Source organism: Platalea leucorodia (assembly GCF_965183815.1).
Source record: "Platalea leucorodia genome assembly, chromosome: 7".
Taxonomy (NCBI): domain Eukaryota; kingdom Metazoa; phylum Chordata; class Aves; order Pelecaniformes; family Threskiornithidae; genus Platalea; species Platalea leucorodia.
This window is the reverse complement of record NC_138829.1, coordinates 27,163,996-27,181,907: the sequence shown is the minus strand read 5'-3', so window position 1 is coordinate 27,181,907 and position 17,912 is coordinate 27,163,996. Positions and strand designations below refer to the sequence as shown.

Genomic DNA, 17,912 nt, shown 5'->3' with positions numbered 1-17,912 from the left:
GTGAAACTTAAAGAGTTTTTGTGATCAAATGAGGTGTATGTGGAAACAGAAACAAGGCATTCCTTGAAATGCTGTATGAGGAAACTGGTACAGAGGTCCTTGAAATAATGTAAAAAGGAAGATGTATACAGGGGTTACGGGAGTCACAGGCCAGCCTCTGCAAAGAGGGGAATAAAGTCAACATCACACCTATATAATGTCTTACCAAGGAACAGTCATATTCTGCAGAAATGCATTAGCATGTTTTTAATTCGTAATCAAATTGCATGGTGAGAATTTCCCTCTAGGGTGTAGCAGAGGAAAAAAACAAGATAGATACAAACATTAGTGAATGCACAGCAATTGCACTAATACATATCTGTCAGTTACAAGGCATCTTTACCAGAAGGCAGGATACAAAGTGTTCACATTCAGGTTGTTTAATTAGAACAAGTAATGGTTATGATCATTAGCATAATATTATTTTCCATGGGTGCTTGAATGAGTTCCCTGCAGATCCCTCATGGCTACATCATCTTCCAGGAACCAGGAATAAAAATACAGGCTCTCCAGCTCCAAATGCACAGATTCTTAAAAACAGGGTATAGTATGCCAAGTCTTATTCTTCTCTAGTAATGGGACCTGCAGCCCCTAGAGCACGTGACTGTGTTTGAGCAAATGTGACAAGGAGTCAATCAATCAACACAAGAAATACAGCTACAGTCAGGAAAAGAAACCAACAGGCCTGGCTGCTTTGTGATTAAAAAATGTGTTCTTTTCTTCCAACCGTCCTGTTTACTTACTCTCCCTTCCACCCAGACCCACATGATGCTGTGACGTGAAGATACATATACATGCTTACGTTTCTGCTTCCACAGTTTCATTATGCTACAGGACCTGTAGGCACATATCTGTCAGCACAGTATAAAGGCACCAAACAATTTTCAGGTATAACAGCATTGACAGCAAGCTGGAGAATACAAGCCACGTGCACAACAGGAACAGAAGTTTTCAAGCTGTCAGAGGCACAGTGAAGGTCACTGTACCGTATAGGAATTTCTTTCATCCTCAGACAAGCAATCAAATATGCTTTCCTGAAAAATCCTTAGAAAGCTATTTCCCAAGTGTTTTGGAAACTGCTCAACAGATGAAAGACTGACATTTTCCACTCCCAAATTTGCTGTCTTCATTGTATGTAAAGTCACTTCTATGAGACACCCAAGGTGTCCCAGTAATGTCACTCAAAATGAGTACTCATCTTTGAGTAAGGTGAACTCAAAATCTTAAGATGTAAGATAAAGAGGTAAAGAAAACTGCTACAAGATGTAGCCAGGAGTGAGTCACTAAGGCTAAAGATATTGAAGTGGAAACCAGAGTAATGTTCAAGTTCAGAGGGTCTGGAAAGAAACACAAATTAAGACCAATCTCACTATCTGCTCTTTCAGTTAGATAAGGTTGTTTCCTCTGTGATAGGTTGTAGGAAAAAAAATTGAGTTCAGCTAGCCAAAAGCACTGACAGCAACAGAAAACCCAGACTGTGCGTTACATGAGCCTGCCTGATCTGCACAGAAACAGAGGTCCTTGAGAAAATGGAGCTTTCTATTCATTCCCAAGGAAATGTCGGTAGTCAGGACAAAGCTGGCAAGTGCAGCATAGAAGGAGAAGGGCACCAGGAACAGCATCTGTAAAGGCTGATTTAGTTTCCCATAGTTGGCATAACCACAGCAGGCTTGGTAACGGTGGCATCTTCCTCCTTCCATTGAGAAATGATAGTTTTCAGCTGTGTATAGAACTGCACTCCCTGGAGGAAAGGAGAGACACAAGGATCAGATGTTTGGCCTTATGAATCCTTCAGGTCTGCACTAGTGGTGTATCATCAAACGGTTTTTGCTTTATCTACAGAGCGTTGAGTTTTCCTCTGTGGGAACAATTCCTGTCAGCCCGTTCCTTTTACCAGTTCCCCAAAGATTCTGGTTCTGTGAGAAAGCTTGCTACTTAATTCTTGCTTCCTTCTCAAATCTCCTAAAAAAAGACTTGCTTTTTTATATTTAAGAAAAAAAATCAAAACGGGAATTGGCTATTGTAACATGCATTACGGTGGCTGTGATCACTGGCTGGTCTTCAGTTTCCTGGTTGAGACGGCTTCAAAGTCTCCTTACTAATGAGGTCTGACGACCATCTCCCCATTGCCATTTATAATGTGATTTATCACAATTCAACCCAATAGAGTACTCTGAATCAGTAAGTTACCTGCTTGCCATAGAAATTGGTGTCTCCTCTGAAAGAGGCACGAGAGCCGGTGAAAGAGAACATGGGCAGAGGTACTGGGATTGGAACGTTGACACCCACCTAAACCAAAGGAAAGCTGCCACGTTAATCACAAGAAGTAGCAGATTGCAGAGCACTCTCCAAAAGCTACCGCATTTTGTTTCCTTAAATCTGAGGCTGGGTACTGTTGGCTGAGTCGTCAGTGATTAGTCACTACAGCCGGATGGCTACCCACTGAAAATGGTGAGTACTGGTAGCAACAATTCTAGCTTGAACATACCTGCCCCACATCTACTAAGTGAGAATATTTCCGAGCCGTGGCTCCATTGGTGGTGAAGATTGCAGTTCCATTTCCATAGGGGTTATTGTTCACCATCTTAATGGCATCATCCAAAGTGTCCGCTTCCAGGACCACTAAGACGGGTCCAAAGATCTCCTCCTTGTAGCAAGTCATGTTTGGCTGCCAAGACAAACAGCAGAAAAAGCAGCTTGTACATAGGATATAATAAACAGGATATAATACAAATATCCTAGTAAATAGGATATAATAAACACATATAAAACCATAGAATATCCTGAGTTGGAAGGGACCCCCAAGGATCATCGAGTCCAACTCCTGTCCCTGCGTAGGACAAACCCCAAAATCATACCATATGTCTGAGGGTGTTGTCCAACTGCTTCTTGAATGTTGCTATGCTCAGGATATTCCTAGGATCACCCATCGTACTGCACTGCCACAGCCCATCCTTCAGTCCTCCTTGCCTTTTTCACCATTTCCCATGCCCTGCCATCTATCTAGTCCACTAAAGAGGGTATCACGTTTCATCTCCAGAGTGATTTCTGCTTTCACTGCCTGCCTAACCTCACTTACAGGTCTGCTCTGACCAAGGCTGATTAAGACCGGAATTAATTCAGGATAGGTTACTTCAGTTCTGGTTGACAAAGTGACTAGAACCTGCTATCCTTTTCAACTCAGTGTCCAGGATTTATGTCTGATAATTAGCAACATCTGACAAATACAAAAACACCAGTTGGAGAGTACTTTAATCACTAATAGCTAATACAGCAAACCACAAAACATTAATTCTACTCTGCTCTGGTGAGACGCCACCTGGAGTACTGCTTCCACCTCTGGGGTCCTCAGCACAGGAAGGACATGGACCTGTTGGAGCGGGTCCAGAGGAGGCCACAAAAATGATCAGAGGGATGGAGCACCTCTGCTATGAGGAAAGGCTGAGAGAGCTGGGGTTGTTCAGCCTGGAGAAGAGAAGGCTGCGGGGAGACCTGATTGTGGCCTTTCAGTACTTAAAGGGGGCTTATAAGAAAGATGGGGACAGACTTTTTAGCAGGGCCAGTAGTGATAAGACAAGGGGTGATGGTTTTAAACTAAAAGAGGGTAGATTCAGACTGGATATAAGGAAGAAATTTTTTACAATGAGGGTAGTGAAACACTGGAACAGGTTGCCCAGGGAGGTGGTAGATGCCCCGTCCTTGGAAACATTCAAGGCCAGGCTGGATGGGGCTCTGAGCAACCTGATCTAGTTGTAGATGTCCCTGCCAACTGCAGGGGGGATGGACTAGATGACCTTTAAAGGTCCCTTCCATCCCAAAGCATTCTATGATTCTATGATTAATTTGACAAGTTGTAAGTTCTCCGTGGCTTATCATATTATTAACCACTGTATAAGAAAACTAAGAATCACAAAATCTCAGTGAAACTTTTACTTTTGAATACCTAACAATATTTATGACACATCACAGGAAAGTGAAGTATTTTAAGATGTTTAATGAAAATAAGGCAAGAAAGTTCTGACATAGATTAAAAGCCTGAATTATATAATAGCATAAAATCAATAAAATCCCAAGAATAAAGTACAATACCAGAATTATCAAGATTGGTTTGCTACCATGGAATCACTCACCAAAAGGCCCACGAGGAACTGAATACTTGAATATTACGGAAATCATACCAGCTAATTGCATAAACATAAAAGAATAAATTTAGATATGAAAACTCACATGGATGTGTACCTGGTAAAGAATATTCCCCCACAGTAGTGTCCACCTGTTGCACACCATGCACTATATTGAAAGGCTGACTCAACGAAGTTGTGAATATATTCAACTGTGAATATCATTCTCGTGAAGATTTCCACAAATATAACTTTTGTTTCTGCAAGTCCTTAAATTGCAAACTGCAGGAACGTATTACGGAGGAAGGAAAATTGCAAGCCTGGCTGTTCATCACACTCTTCCTTAGGCATCTGCTGCTGGCCATTACTACAGACAGTACACTACACTCAATGGACATTTACTTTAACTCAGTACAAACTGCCCATATCTTCTTTTAATTGGCTGCAATCCATTCAAGTTAAGATCATTAACCTCATTCAGAGTATGCTGCACTACTGCAAATTCTTTTCTCGCCTCCACAACAGCATTACAATGAGCACTTCGCTGGAATTGTGCAAGGGAAGGCTGAGCCATTTATAGGCTTTCTACCTGGTGATTATTGATTACTGACGGATTTGGGTAACCCATTTTTCAGTTGACCCTGCAATATATACTATCAAGCACTGGTTTTGGTCATCTTACCTTGACATTGGCAAGGATCGTGGGCCCAACAAAATTGCCATTTTCATAGCCCTTCACTTTGATATTGCGTCCATCCAGAAGAAGGCTGGCACCTTCTTTTACTCCTTTCTCAATCAGATGGCAAACCCGTTCCTTAGCTTGGGGGCTGATTAGAGGCCCTAGATCTGCTCCAGGCTGGTCTCCTGTGAAGAGGCAGAGACACCAAGTTTTTAACCCTGACAGCTTCCTCTTCGCAGGCATCATGGAGATAATGACACTGGCAGGAAAAATCTGAAAATCCTGATGTCTCTGAGACACAGAACATTAATGAACAGGAGTAATAGCCTGCAACTCTCATCATCAACAAATAAGAGAAGTCGTAAGCATAAGCATAATTTGAGATCACCGGGAAGCCAAATTTTAACAACAGATTCTTCTCAGAAAGGAAACTTTTCCCCTTTGCAGGACTTTATTGAACATAAACAAAAGATAATTCTCCTGGAATTAATAACAGTCTAGTTTTTCCAAAGTACTTGTTTCCATTTTTCCTTTTTATTGCATGCTTACTACAAATTGGAAGAATCTCTGAGGTTGCTATATAAATGGTAGGTTTGAGTTAAACATGGGACATAACTTCAAAGTTCCAGTTAAAGCAAGACTGATCCTGTAAACCTTGCATCACAGTCATACTGCCAAGCCTTCCTACATATTCCTAACTCCAAGTCTGGGGCTGTGTTTCCCAATCCAGACAATCTGCTAGATCCTACCCCTACACATCAAACCTATGGTGCCAGTAGCTCCAAGGGACACACCGATACACCGACCTAAAAAGCTACAGTTGTACAGAAGTGAAGTACCTCGTCAGAAATTATCACAGTCTGTACCTGCATTTACACGTAGATTTTTCGCTCTGTCCACAAGCTCTGGCAGCCATTTCTGAGCTTCTCCCACTAGAATTGCTGTAGACAGGGCCATGCAGCGTTGGCCAGCTGCTCCAAAAGCAGCCCCAACCAGCTGGTTCAAGGTGTTCTCTTTATTGGCATCAGGCATCACCACACCATGGTTCTTGGCTCCCTGAAATATAACACATACACAGTCTCCCACTATTAACCACCCCAACCCACTTCTTCTCTAGCTCTCTGACAATATCTTCATATAGTAGCTATGACTCTGCTACCAACAGGCTGGCAAGAAGGGCAGCCCCATCACTTAGCTATCGGTAGCAAAGGCAGCTTCTGCTGCTGGGTGGCGTGGTCTCTCTTAACATTCACAGGAGACAGAGGCAGTCTATGTGCTGAAGCGTACTGCATTCAGAGGCATTACCATGTTGGCCTGGACTCTCTTGCCATTCCGGGATCCTCTCTCATAGATGTACTCGCCAGCCTGATTAGATCCCACAAAGCTGATTGCTCTGATATCCGGATGGTCACAAATGAAATTCACAGCTTCAAACAGGAAAGAATACATTATAACTGTGGTGCACAAATGCTTCCCTCTGTTCCCATCCCCACAGTGCTAAATCTATTTATCTTTCATCTTATCGAAATTCTTGCTTGTGTTTCCTACATCCGAGTTCCCCCACTGCCTGCCTATGCATCTCCCCACTAATTTCTCAGCACGTGTACTCCTGCCCCTGTCCTCATACACCTGGCTTTCTGCCATCTCTTCACGCTTTGGGCTTCTCCCGAGGTGCCTGAACAATGCCGAAGCTACTGTTGTCTATTTGTACCCTCATGTTCTGAAGCTACTTGTATGCTGTAAAAAATATCCTGTTAAGAGCTAGAATATTGGCATCTACTGCATATTCAGTGAGGCATTTAATTCTTGTTTAGGCTTCCTTGGGAAACCAAGATGATTTATCTACTTATTTCAGTTGGAGCTTAGGTTGCTAAATAGAATGTGAGCACTTACATGCCTTGGGCACTCTGACCCCAGCCCCCAAAATTTTGTCCACCACAACTCTTGAAAGATTTGGTGCAAGATGGCAGAGAACCTCCCAGCCACCTCCCTTCACCTCCATCAAGAGGGCTGAAGCATCTGTCCAAACCTATCTAACAGCCGCAGTATCAGACTCTCCGAACGGTGCCTCTACTGAACATACACCACAACACTTGCACACTCCGGCCATCTCTCAAGAAGAGCTATTATTACCTTCATGTTGTCCATGGATGATATTCAGGGTCCCATCGGGGGCACCAGCATCCTGAAACAGCTTGGCGAGGAACATGAGTGCTCCTGGTACACGCTCAGATGGTTTCATCAAGAAGGTGTTTCCACAAACCATAGCCATGGGGAACATCCAAAGAGGAATCATGGCTGGGAAATTGAACGGTGCGATTCCAGCACACACGCCCAGAGGCAGACGGTAGGTATGAGTGTCCATGTCTTTAGTGATGGAGGGCATGGTCTCTCCCAGTATGAGGGATGTCACACTGCAAGCGTGTTCAACCACCTCTGCAGCAGAAAGGGCAATACGCCACTGGATGATCTGTTAACAATTAGTCCCCGAACTCCCTTCTCACCACTGCTTTGACCCACGTCTTTCTTCCAGCCTCTTTTCCCACAAATTAAAACTCATTGTGCTCCAGAAAATCCCTTTGCTCTGCCACGCACCGTGAGCTCATTGTGAATGGATTCCCTCTTGAGTGCATTATATGTCATTACAATAGGAGCACAGACACAAGAGCCCCAGTTGAAGATGCACAGGTAGAGTATTATTGTACCACCTGGGGCTCAGCCTTAGACATCTGAGCACAAGCGAGAAGTTCTTATCCCTTTACAGCAATTTGTAGTCACACCTAGGAAAAGGAAAGATCTAACAACTTGGAAGTGATTTAAGGAAACTCTGTCTAAGGGAACTTTTCAGGTTAGAGTTACCATTGCCCCTTTTCTTTCAGCAGGAGGCTACGAAGGGAGCTACATGTGCAGACTCCCAGAGCAATCAGTTGCTCAGGAGACCTCCTCCCTTCCTATGGGTTCTCAAAGCCCCTTTTTTAACAGGAGGAGCCAGCAGCTTACGGAGGCCTCGGAACACATCTCCCTCAGCATCAGCCAGGGTCTTCCCTTGCTCAAAGGTGATGAGTTTTGAAATTTCTTTCTGGAAATGGAAAACATGAAGTTTATGAACGTTAGAAAAGTGCCTGCCCATGAAATAGGGTGCAGGGCTAACACTGTTTAACAGAGTTGAACATCACAATGAACGGACTGAGCAGAACCTGGAAAAGCCTACACTGACTGATTTGCTCCTTGTAGACAAGCCGATAAGCCACACAGGTGACATTTTAGAAAAAAACAACTGTGGGTTGGCTTGTACTCTACAGCTTTCAAGTGTCACACCACAGACACACCAAAAACGCAATCAGAAATCCAAAGACATAGTAACATACTTCTCCCACTTGTCTTTATCAACTGGCAAGTTCTCCATCAAGGCTGAAAGTTCCTCTTGTGGTCTTTTGGTAAAGGGACAAATGCAGAATAATATTGCCTAAGAAGCACTGCCTCTCCGTCCCCATTTGATGGAGAGTGCTTTGCTACAACTCTTAATGACAGTGTCTCAGTTGGCTCCTCAATCATGGCAACAACGCCTCATCAAGAACTCTGTAAACCCTGAGTCTCAGGTTTAATTCCTAAAGTCAACGGCAACGCATTCAGCAACAGCCATCACACAAAGCCGTGGTGTCTCACCAGATTGTCTTTGATGAGTTGTTGATAACGCAGGAAGATTTGCTGGCGACTCAAAACAGATGTTTCTGACCAGTTCCAAAAAGCCTTTTTGCAAGAAGCCACAGCTGCTTCCATCTCACTGGCCGTGGCTTTTGGTACACGGCCAACCACTTCATTTGTGGCCTGAAGGAAAAAACAAACTGCATCAAAACTCAACTTTTTCCATCTGCCCCTGCCGACCACTCAATGGTCCTTTCACACCACACACCTCATATCTTTGTTCTACAAGAAGCTGTACTTCTGAGGGGAGAGCACAAAAGAGACTCCTTCCTTTGTGCACACAAAAGGCCTGGGCTACAACTAGAATAGTTCTGAAAACCTGCACTCTACACATCTCAAATTAGGCACCCAGAAAGCTGCAAGTACAGTGCTGATTTCCAAGTGGGAGTTGAAGTGACTTGTCTATCTTGAAACTTCTAGTGAGCATAAGGCAAAGGTTTCTGTGGACTCTGGTCTCTTCCCTCTGCATCATCTTGGCCCATCTGCTGCCCCTCTTGTGCATTAAATGAGGCAAGGTTCCTTTGGAAACATCAGTACATGACTCTGCAATTGGCACTGATGTTAGTTTACCTAGACTACTAGGCCAAAGTAAGATTTTTACAAGCAACCTTAGTTCTACAGTATATTAACTTTAAAAGCTTTTCTTTGCCAGTTTAACCTTCTTCTAATGCACTCTTAAAAATTAAGTCTGCTTTGACATGACAAAAACATCAGGTACATCACTAAAAGAGAAACTACTCAAAACAAGAGAAAGTAAATGAAACACAAACATTGGTCACCCCATAGGGACCAAATGAACTTCAGAAACACGGTTCGCTGCTCTGATCGCTTCCACAAAGCAAATCAAAATAGGGCTTTACAGAGAAAAGTTTTAGAAACTGCTGTCCAAATGCGTACTGGGGGAGCCAGAAGGGTCAGAATTCCGAGTGCAACCTCATTTCCATTTGTCTTTGGAGGAGGATTCAGAGAAGTACAAGTGCTACTAATCTAAGATTATTTTGCACTGCATAGCATCCAACCTCTAAATTCACTGTGAATACTGTGGCTCACAGATAGAAGCTCTCTGAAAGGAGAGGAGCTTCAGCTGTCAGGGTTTTGTTACCTTGGTCTGAGAGTGAAATCAGTCTCTATCAGGACTCCACATTCAGCTGTCATCAAATCACCCCTGGTTGATTTCACATACAGGGTGACAGAAACCCTTCAGAAATTAGACATACTGATCACAGAGGCTTTCTATGAGCAAAAAAAATCTACGTGGAGTTTAAGCTTCCTTTCCGGAGATCAGGGTTTTACTACACAGGGGACATAAAGGAGGTCATCACTTTCCTAAGACTGACATTTCATGTGAAAAGGAAATTGAGAAGCAATTACACAGTGCTAAATCCATCTTAAGCTCCAAGCCTAAACCTTTCTCAAGAAATGTATGTACTTTCCCCTTTTGCCAGATGCTTGAACAGAGGCACAGACCCTTGTTGCACAGTGATTGCTAATATATAAGCTGAGACTATGTCACTTACCGGATTGTGGATATCAATCCATTCAGTAGTTTTGGACTCAACAAACTTCCCATCAATGAAGAGTTTGGTTGTTGGCTGTGGAGGACAAAACACCGGACGGTGAGTGACCTTTGTCTCAAAGTGTCTAAATACCAGTGTGCCTTATTACAGGAAAGCCTTCATAATTTACCGCTATGCTGCCCACGAGAGAGTCTAGATCCAGTATTTACAGCAAGACCCAGCTAACTGCTTAGGCTGAAATTTTTCATGCTCTCTGCCCCATTTTTCTCTCACTTTACACCAAAATGGCCAAAATTCCTTCTCAAAGCAGTTATAGAAAAAATACATTGCTACGCTTATGTGCAAAACTATTTCAATCTACTTAATCACCCAATGTTTACTAAGTTAGAAAACTGAAAAACCACAATTCATAAATGTTCAGAAAAAAGTTAGTAATCCACCTTGTGAATTCCACGTACCCAGTGCACGCTGTACTATGTGTTTCTTTCCCATCAAGCCACTAAGTAGGTTCATCTCTCCAGCTTATAGCTACAGGCAGAAAATTGGACTTTCCCTGCTCCCCACTTGGAACCTGCATCTGCTGAGTTCACAGTGACTGTCCTGGCAGGCAGCAGAGAAAACAGAACTTTCCAACTCAGATGCAGAGGAGAGAAAAGGAAAGTTTGGCATAAGGAGTTCAGGTAAACGTAGGGCAGAAGGAAAAGCAGAGGTAGAAGCTACAACTAGCACTGGATAGGCAACAAAACTGTATCATGCAGGAAAACAGATTGGGACTGTATAAATTAAGAAACTATAACCTAGGAGCTGATATCGGGAGGTAAGGAGAGAACTAGGAGAAAGCAAGAGCCAGTTAATCATGCCACAAAACAGTGGCTTGGGGACAACAGATAAGAGGAACGGGAAATGGATCTGCTGTGTGAAGAACAGAAATGGGACAGATCAACAGAAATGGGATATAAACCCAAATATATCAGGGAACTCTGTGAAGAAATTAGGGTGTGGAATGATGAGAGGGAAACGAGGATTGGGATGCTAAAGGTGTAATGAAGGGAATGAGATCAGAGTAAGACTCAGGAATATAAATGGTGTTGGCTGGACAAGTAATGACAGTGAAAAGTGGATAAGAGTGAAAAAAGTGAACAGCAATGAGAGTTGGGACAAGCTGAGAAAGCTTAGAGATGAGAAAGCTAGGATGAGAAGTGTAAAGTAAGACTGTTAATGGATAAGCAAGACCTAGTGATTTGGGAGGTAACACCAGGAGTGAATCAAAAATAAAAAGCTGCAGATGACTATGTAGCTGGAATTACACTTGGGAAAGAGAGGCAGAAGTCTGTGCCTACGAAAACACAATCCCCTCTAGAACCTGGAAGGAAGCACAGGAAATCTGAGTCCCTTGACTGAGTCTCCTGGCTGTCAGAAAAGGTCTTCTAGTGCTGGTCTAAAGAATGACAGACTCCTACTGCTATCAGTCGCTCCATTAGCCCAAGTGCCACGTATCTGCAGCGGACCTACAAGCTCCAGTGCTTTATGACCCACGTGGAACTTCAGTGCAATGGAATTTATGTTTTTTCAAATTGCTTAAAGGGGATATCTAGAAAATTGCACATACAAAGAAAAAATATTTTAAGCAAGCCAGGAAATGCTGAATTAAGATTGATTGCACTTTTTCTATAAGATCACCACCTTTTTTCTGTAGAGAATGAGCCTGCTGTGGGAACAAGGACTGTAGTAAAGCAGACTATTCGGAGAATCATGATTTAGCTGTTCAGAACTTGGAAAGCGTACAGCCACGGACACCGGAAGAAAAAAGGCACTCTGACAGTTTTGTTCGACACTGCCCAAAGGAAGCCAGATCCTCTCTCTGCCATAAATAGATGGTATGAGGCCAGTCCACACAGCTTGAAACAATCTTTTTCCACACATTAGCATTAGTCATCTATTCTATATTCATTTTTGCTGATCTTATTGAAGAAGTATTACACACGGTAAAAGAAATCTAAAAATCGAAAAAAAAAAAAAGGCCGGTGTCTATGTGGCACAGTGCGTGCTACTGAAGGAACACGGAGCACACGAACCGGGACGCGACTAACTGAAGCGCCCTTAGGTGCACCTGCCGGGGCCGGCCGGGCTCGCTGCAAGCGGCGGCGCGGGGGGCTGCCCCGGCGGCCGCTCCGGAGCTCCGGGCTCCACCAGACCCGACGCCGGCCCTCTCCTCCTCCCCTCCCGCAGAGCACGGCTGCCCCCCGCGCACGGGCCGTCCCAAACGTCTGCCGCAGAAATACCAGCCCGGAGCCGCCGGGAGGGGAGCGGAGCTGCGCTGGCAGAAACCACCCTACAAGAGCAGCGCCGCGGGCAGCCCCCGGCCGGCTCCCGAGGGCGGCGGCGGCGCCCGGGGCCCTCCCGCGCCCTCCCCCCGCCCGCCGCCTCCCCTCAGCCCCGGCGGGGCCGCCCTCCCGGCCCCGCGGCTCCCCCCGCCCGCCGGCTCCGCTCCGCGGGACGGGCACTCACCACCGAGGAGGAGGAGAAGGAGGCGGCGGCTGAGGCGATCCAGGGGGCACCGGCTCTCCGCGGCAGCTGGACGGGAGGGGAAGCACAGAGCGGCCCGGTTCCTCAGGGCTCCCGACCGCCCCCGACCCCCCGCCGCGGGTCCGCCTAGCGCCCACCCACCCACCGCCGCCGCGGCGCCGTCGGCTACTCCCCGCTCCGGACCGCCCCACCCAGGGGGCCCCGGGGCCGGGTGGGCCGCGACCCCCTCGGCCGCCCGCGCCGCGGCCCCCCCCGAGCCGCGGGAGCCGCCGCGGGGCCGGGGGCCGCCGCCTCACCCTCAGCGCCACGCGCCGCCGCCCGCCCCAGGCGCCGCGCGCCACCGCCGCCGCTGCCGCCGCCATCCCGGCCGAGGGTCGCTGCACCGCGGCCCCCGACGGCGCCCCCCGCCCCGCCCCCGCGCGCCCCAGGCCCCGCCCCCGCGCCCTCATTGGCCTTCCGCGCACCCGCCTGGCCCGCTCCGCGCCCCCCTCCGGCGGGGCCCTCGCGGCCCGCAGCCAATCCGCCGCCAGCACGCCCGTCGCCCCCGCCCCCCGCGGCCCCCGCCCCCCGTGCCGGGCCGTGGATTGGCCGCGAGCGCTGAGCCGCCCACCGACCGCCAGGGCCCGGATTGGCCGAGCACCGCCCCGCGGCGACGCCTCCTGGCCGTGGCGGCGGGAGAGACACGTGGGGTCGGGGGCGTGGTTTGTTTTTCCTCTCCCTCTCGGGCTCGGCCTCGAGGGCGGGGTCACGTGCGGCGGGGGTGGGGGGTGGGGTGTACCGCGGGCAGCGGCGGCGCGTCACGTGAGGCGGGCAAGATGGCGGCTCCCGCGGACGGTAAGGCGCGAGGGTAGGGCGGCGGCGCCGCTCCGCTCCCCGTCCCGCCGGCGGGGCCGGGCGGGGCCCGGCGGGGCCTCACCTCACCGCTCCTCACCCGTTCTCTGCTGCAGGCGCCGACCTGGAGGCCTCGCTGCTGAGCTTCGAGAAGCTGGACCGCGCCTCCCCGGACCTGTGGCCCGAGCAGCGTAAGTCCGGCGGGCCCGCCGCCGTCTGTCAGCCGGCGGGGGGGGCGGCTCGCCCCGCCGCGGCCCGGCCCTTCCCTTCCTCGGGCAGCTGCGCGGGCCGGGCCGGGCCCGCAGGGGCCCGGTGGGGGGGTGCTGCCGCCGGAGGCGCTCACCCGCCGCCGCCCTCCGTTTTCTCTTCGCAGTGCCCGGGGTTGCCGAGTTCGCCGCCTCCTTCAAAAGCGTGAGTGGTCGCCGCTTTGCCTTCGCGGTTCCCCCTCCCCGTGCGATGTTAGACCTGCTGTTGCCTCTTGTTCTTGCTCTGTAAAGCATTTCTCAATTGTAACTTCAGTATACGCTAGCATAACACTTTCAGTTTTAATATCTCTTATATTTTTTGTTATACCTTATGCAACTTGCCGTGAATGAGAATTACACCTTGGAAGAAATAAAAGGTTTTAAACTTTAGGAGATCCTGCTTTTCATACTGACTTTGGCTGGTGAGTGGTAGCGTGCTGCTTTTAGCTCTAAAACCTCCAGGAGAATGCTAGAAAACAAGATTAAACATAAAAATATCTCTACAGAGCACCTGGAACTCTCGTATTTTTACTGTCAGTGTAACTAGTTTTCAGTAAGAGATCAGACTTCTTTGTATTATTCTAAAAATGAACTTGTCTGAGTATGAACTGCTATTTTTTTTCAAAACAGCCTATTACAAGTTCTCCTCCCAAGTGGATGGCTGAATTAGAAAATGATGATATCGATATGTTAAAGGGTGAGTACGGACATTGTGGGTAGGAAGTAAGGTTGCCAAAGCAGATGGGAGTTCAGTACTTAAGAGGCTTAAAACACTTGTTCTTTAAATGTTCTGGAGGTGGCCCTGTGGCCTCAGATCTCTAGCCCTCACATTTGCAGAATCTCCAGCTCAGGAGTCTCTTTATCTTGTTAATGATATACATTTTTCATTAATCGAGTTATCTCCAAGAGAACGTCCAGATGTCAGTGGCAGGCTGATTTTTCAAAACAAGCATGCAAGAACTAGTTGAAGCAGTGCAACGTTACATATGTTTCGGTTACCTTGCTTACTAGTCTCTTACTGCATAAGTATGGTGGGTGTCTCCTGTATTTTGGTGGGCTTCAGCTGATCAGACTTGGTGAGCAGCTTAGACTTGGTGATTGACTTGTTCAGACATGCTCTGTGCATGTGTCTTCACTCGTAGATCCAAGATCTCTAATCAAACGGTAAGGCTGTATGAGCACGTTACGGAAGGGTTAGCTAGCATGTAGATTTGCTGCATGTTAGAGCTGTTAGTTTGCAGTAAACATCCTTGAGCATGCTCTGCCTCTCATGTGAATTCCAGATAAACTGTTCCAAAGTGAAAGTGGGACAAAGTAGCTTTGACTTGCTGCAAGAAATGTGCTTAAACACACACTATTAAAGTATAGTAAGCCTATTCCCTTGCATACTCTTTTGTAGCTTGTTCACGTAGCAGTGTGAACTTACAAAATACAGGACAAGTTGCTCATTGCAATGGTGGCACATTACAGTATGAATCAGATCCGTGGCTGTCTTTTCCAGTAGAGAAAACTGCTCTTTTCTCAGTATGTTAAAATCAGGGGTGACATCAGCTTCAATTTCAAACATACTCTGGTCACTGGAAATAGACGTTGTCAGAAGCATGACTTGAAAGTGCTCTGTGAAGTAGTAAACAGGTAAACTGTCGCTAGAGGGCTATAGGCAGTGCTCACATTCACGCTTTTCTCTCTTCTTAGAGTTGGGGAGCCTCACTACAGCTAACCTGATGGAAAAAGTTCGTGGCCTGCAGAACCTGGCTTATCAGCTGGGACTGGATGAATGTAAGTGCTGTATGCAGATGTGACTGACTGCGTTGCAGATCTTCCCACTGAAGTGTGAGCTCATGGTACATTTGTAGCTGGAAAAGTGTGCTGGCAGGTTTGGCAAGTGTCTGACAGTCCCAGTTAGTGACCTTCCAAAACAGGACGAGGGAGCGAGCTTACATCTCCGACTTACAGCCTACCTGCACAGGGGAAACATCTTAGCAGAAATAACAAGGGGCCATATGTCAATCTGGTGTTGTCTAGTGGCACATAGACTTCTGTTCCTGACTTAACGCTGCCTTAGATAAATCAGGTCACTTTGCTTAATTTCGCACTCAGATACTGAAGCTGTTTCTCAGAATACTCGTGGCAGTACTTCTGTCAGACTTCATGCACTGCCTCCACAGTGAAACTTTCACTTGTGTATGGGATTCTCCTGTCACTTAGTGTTCATACAGTTTTCTGCTTCTGTAGCTGTTGGGTTTTTTTCTACACTCAATTGTGGCAGGAGGTGATGTCATTGAGCACTAAAGTTGACCTTCATCCCACTTAAAAACTGATAAAAATTGGCTGTTTGTTTGAAGAAGGAGCTGCTTTCGTCATCCCGTTTAGGACTCTGTTGTTAACAGGTTGATCCAGCTTTGAGGATTTCAAGTGTTGTGTTTCTTTTAAATGCTACCTGTACATACTGACACATTTAGTTTTTTCTGCTTAATTTTGCTCTAGCATAGACCTTAGTTGCAGTTACTCTTGGGCTATGCAAAGCACCAAAAGTTTTAAAACTTACAGGTCTTTCACCTTCCTTTCAGTAGATAACAAAAAGCGGTAACAGACCTTTAGAGTCTTCCTGACTGTAAACCTAGGATGCCCTAATGCTTTCTTATTAACATATCATTAAGCCTATTTTAACACGCTCCCTGCAAGTTTGTTTTACTTTCAGTGCTAACATGTGTTAAGACTGTGTAAAGCATTTAGTGGAGTAGAACTTAAAGTATAACAATGTAAAACCGAGTCAAACACAAAGATTGGCTGATGATTGGCTTTCTCAGTTAAGTGGTAGGCTTAAATGTCAGACAGCTTTGTCCTGCTAAATGGAGTTTAAGCAGAGCCTGAGTTACATTAAAGCTAACAAGGTGGTTGTTTCCGTAGCAATGTTTGTTGCATGCATTTCCATTTATTTTTACTGCGAACAAATAAATATAGAAAGAAGACAAAGTGAGCAAACAGTGAATTATCTGAGGTCCAACAGTTATAACCTTTAGTCTGTAGTAACAGAAATCTTGACTTTTCAAGCTTTATGGAATCTCTCCGTGTTTGTAACTTCTTGTCACTGAAGTCTGTTTTCCTTTAGGCTATAATACATTGCATGCTTTGTGTGTCATAATATACATGTAACTTAGGAAAATTTTCACAGAAAATTAGATGCGGAGTTTGAACAGAGCTTCTCAGGAAAGGTTTTCCTAATACTGTCTTTAAGTTATTTTCTCTTACAGACTTAGATAAGTGAGAGAATAAGAAGAAAAATCCAAAAGATCTGTTCATTAAAGTTAAGGGACTTGTGGTTTTAGTCCAGAGGTATTGGATTTGATTTTATCTTTGTGTACTGAAATTTACTAGCCCCCTTTTGACTTCACTGTTAATTGAAACTGGCTGTGAAAGAGGATTAAAACTGCTGCTGACCAGTCTCCTCTAGATGGCAGCATGAGGCTTCCTGTAGAAGTCTTGCTGCTTTTTCCTAAAACTGTACTGTTTCAGTCATGATTTGAAGTTCTTCTTCCTAACATTGTTTTTTGTGACATATTTCCTGTTCTGAAAGTGCATTGTCTTTTTTTTTTTTACAGTATTTTCAAATGTTTTATCTGTATTGAGTGTGAGAAACAATTTGCTTCCTTGTGTTAGCAACTTTACTTTTCCTTCCAACTCTCCTCTTCTACATCCCATCTCAAATCCTTTATATTTTCAAAGACTTCTGTTTTCATCCAACTTATTGATAAAATAAGTGTGCAGGACCAGATGATAAAATAATGTGCAGGACCAGAGTGATTTCTGCAGCACTCCATGACGAATGTATCTATTGAGTGACTTTGTAGTTATGTTGTGAGGTCTGTTATTGAACCAGTTCACAGCACGCTTCATGTTAATTTTGCATTAGAATTCATTAGGCAAAGAGACGTGTGGGACTGGGTACCTTTTGAAAAGTTTATTCATCAAGGTACTATTGCAACACTAAAAGTGAAATCTAAGCAATTGATTTGACATGATGTAGTTTGATAAATTAATAATTACTGAATTACATGCCTTGTTTCTTAAATTCATATGAACTGTCTTACTATGTTGTCTATATAAGCGGGCTTTCTTGACAGATTTGGAACAAATGCATTGAATGCTTTGTCCATCTTCGCTGCTTTCATCTAGGAACAGTTGAATGCTATTACCTGGATTCCACATTTTTACCATATATAATTCCTGCTGTCCCTAACTTTTTGGC

General features: G+C 45.8%; 2 protein-coding genes across 16 annotated transcripts in view; one reads left to right on the top strand and one right to left on the bottom strand.

Annotated features, from left to right (window-relative positions):
- Positions 1-74: 74 nt before the first annotated feature.
- ALDH6A1 (aldehyde dehydrogenase 6 family member A1) lies at positions 75-12,965 on the bottom strand. The gene is made up of 12 exons (XM_082317577.1): positions 12,884-12,965; positions 12,570-12,635; positions 10,062-10,136; positions 8,506-8,667; positions 7,840-7,918; positions 6,973-7,275; positions 6,145-6,266; positions 5,706-5,895; positions 4,843-5,024; positions 2,528-2,707; positions 2,230-2,328; positions 75-1,780 (listed from the first exon to the last, which is right to left on the bottom strand). Exons 1-12 carry the CDS (start codon positions 12,947-12,949, stop codon positions 1,676-1,678), a joined length of 1,629 nt encoding a protein of 542 aa, XP_082173703.1. The 5' UTR covers positions 12,950-12,965; the 3' UTR covers positions 75-1,675.
- A 380-nt stretch (positions 12,966-13,345) lies between these two features.
- LIN52 (lin-52 DREAM MuvB core complex component) overlaps positions 13,346-17,912 on the top strand; it is a 56,330-nt gene continuing 51,763 nt past the window's right edge. For 14 of the 15 annotated variants that reach the window (XR_014228753.1, XR_014228754.1, XR_014228755.1 and 11 more), the window contains exons 1-5: positions 13,346-13,421; positions 13,535-13,609; positions 13,792-13,829; positions 14,294-14,360; positions 15,359-15,442. Coding sequence is in view for 8 of the 15 variants with exons in the window: in XM_082317585.1 (XP_082173711.1) it covers positions 13,403-13,421; positions 13,535-13,609; positions 13,792-13,829; positions 14,294-14,360; positions 15,359-15,442 (283 nt within the window). In the remaining 7 variants the exon portion in view is untranslated. The remainder of the gene's footprint in view (positions 13,422-13,534; positions 13,610-13,791; positions 13,830-14,293; positions 14,361-15,358; positions 15,443-17,912) is intronic. The other variant, XR_014228759.1, reaches the window with a different exon arrangement.

Bases quoted from the DNA above. Each gene is read 5' to 3' on its own strand.
- ALDH6A1 (XM_082317577.1), bottom strand. From the start codon at position 12,949: ATGGCGGCGGCAGCGGCGGCGGTGGCGCGCGGCGCCTGGGGCGGGCGG. The intron at 12,636-12,883 runs GTGAGGCGGCGG...CCTCCCGTCCAG, and splicing joins GGCGGCGCGTGGCGCTGAGG to CTGCCGCGGAGAGCCGGTGC. The intron at 8,668-10,061 runs GTAAGTGACATA...TTTTTCCTTCAG, and splicing joins GGATTGATATCCACAATCCG to GCCACAAATGAAGTGGTTGG.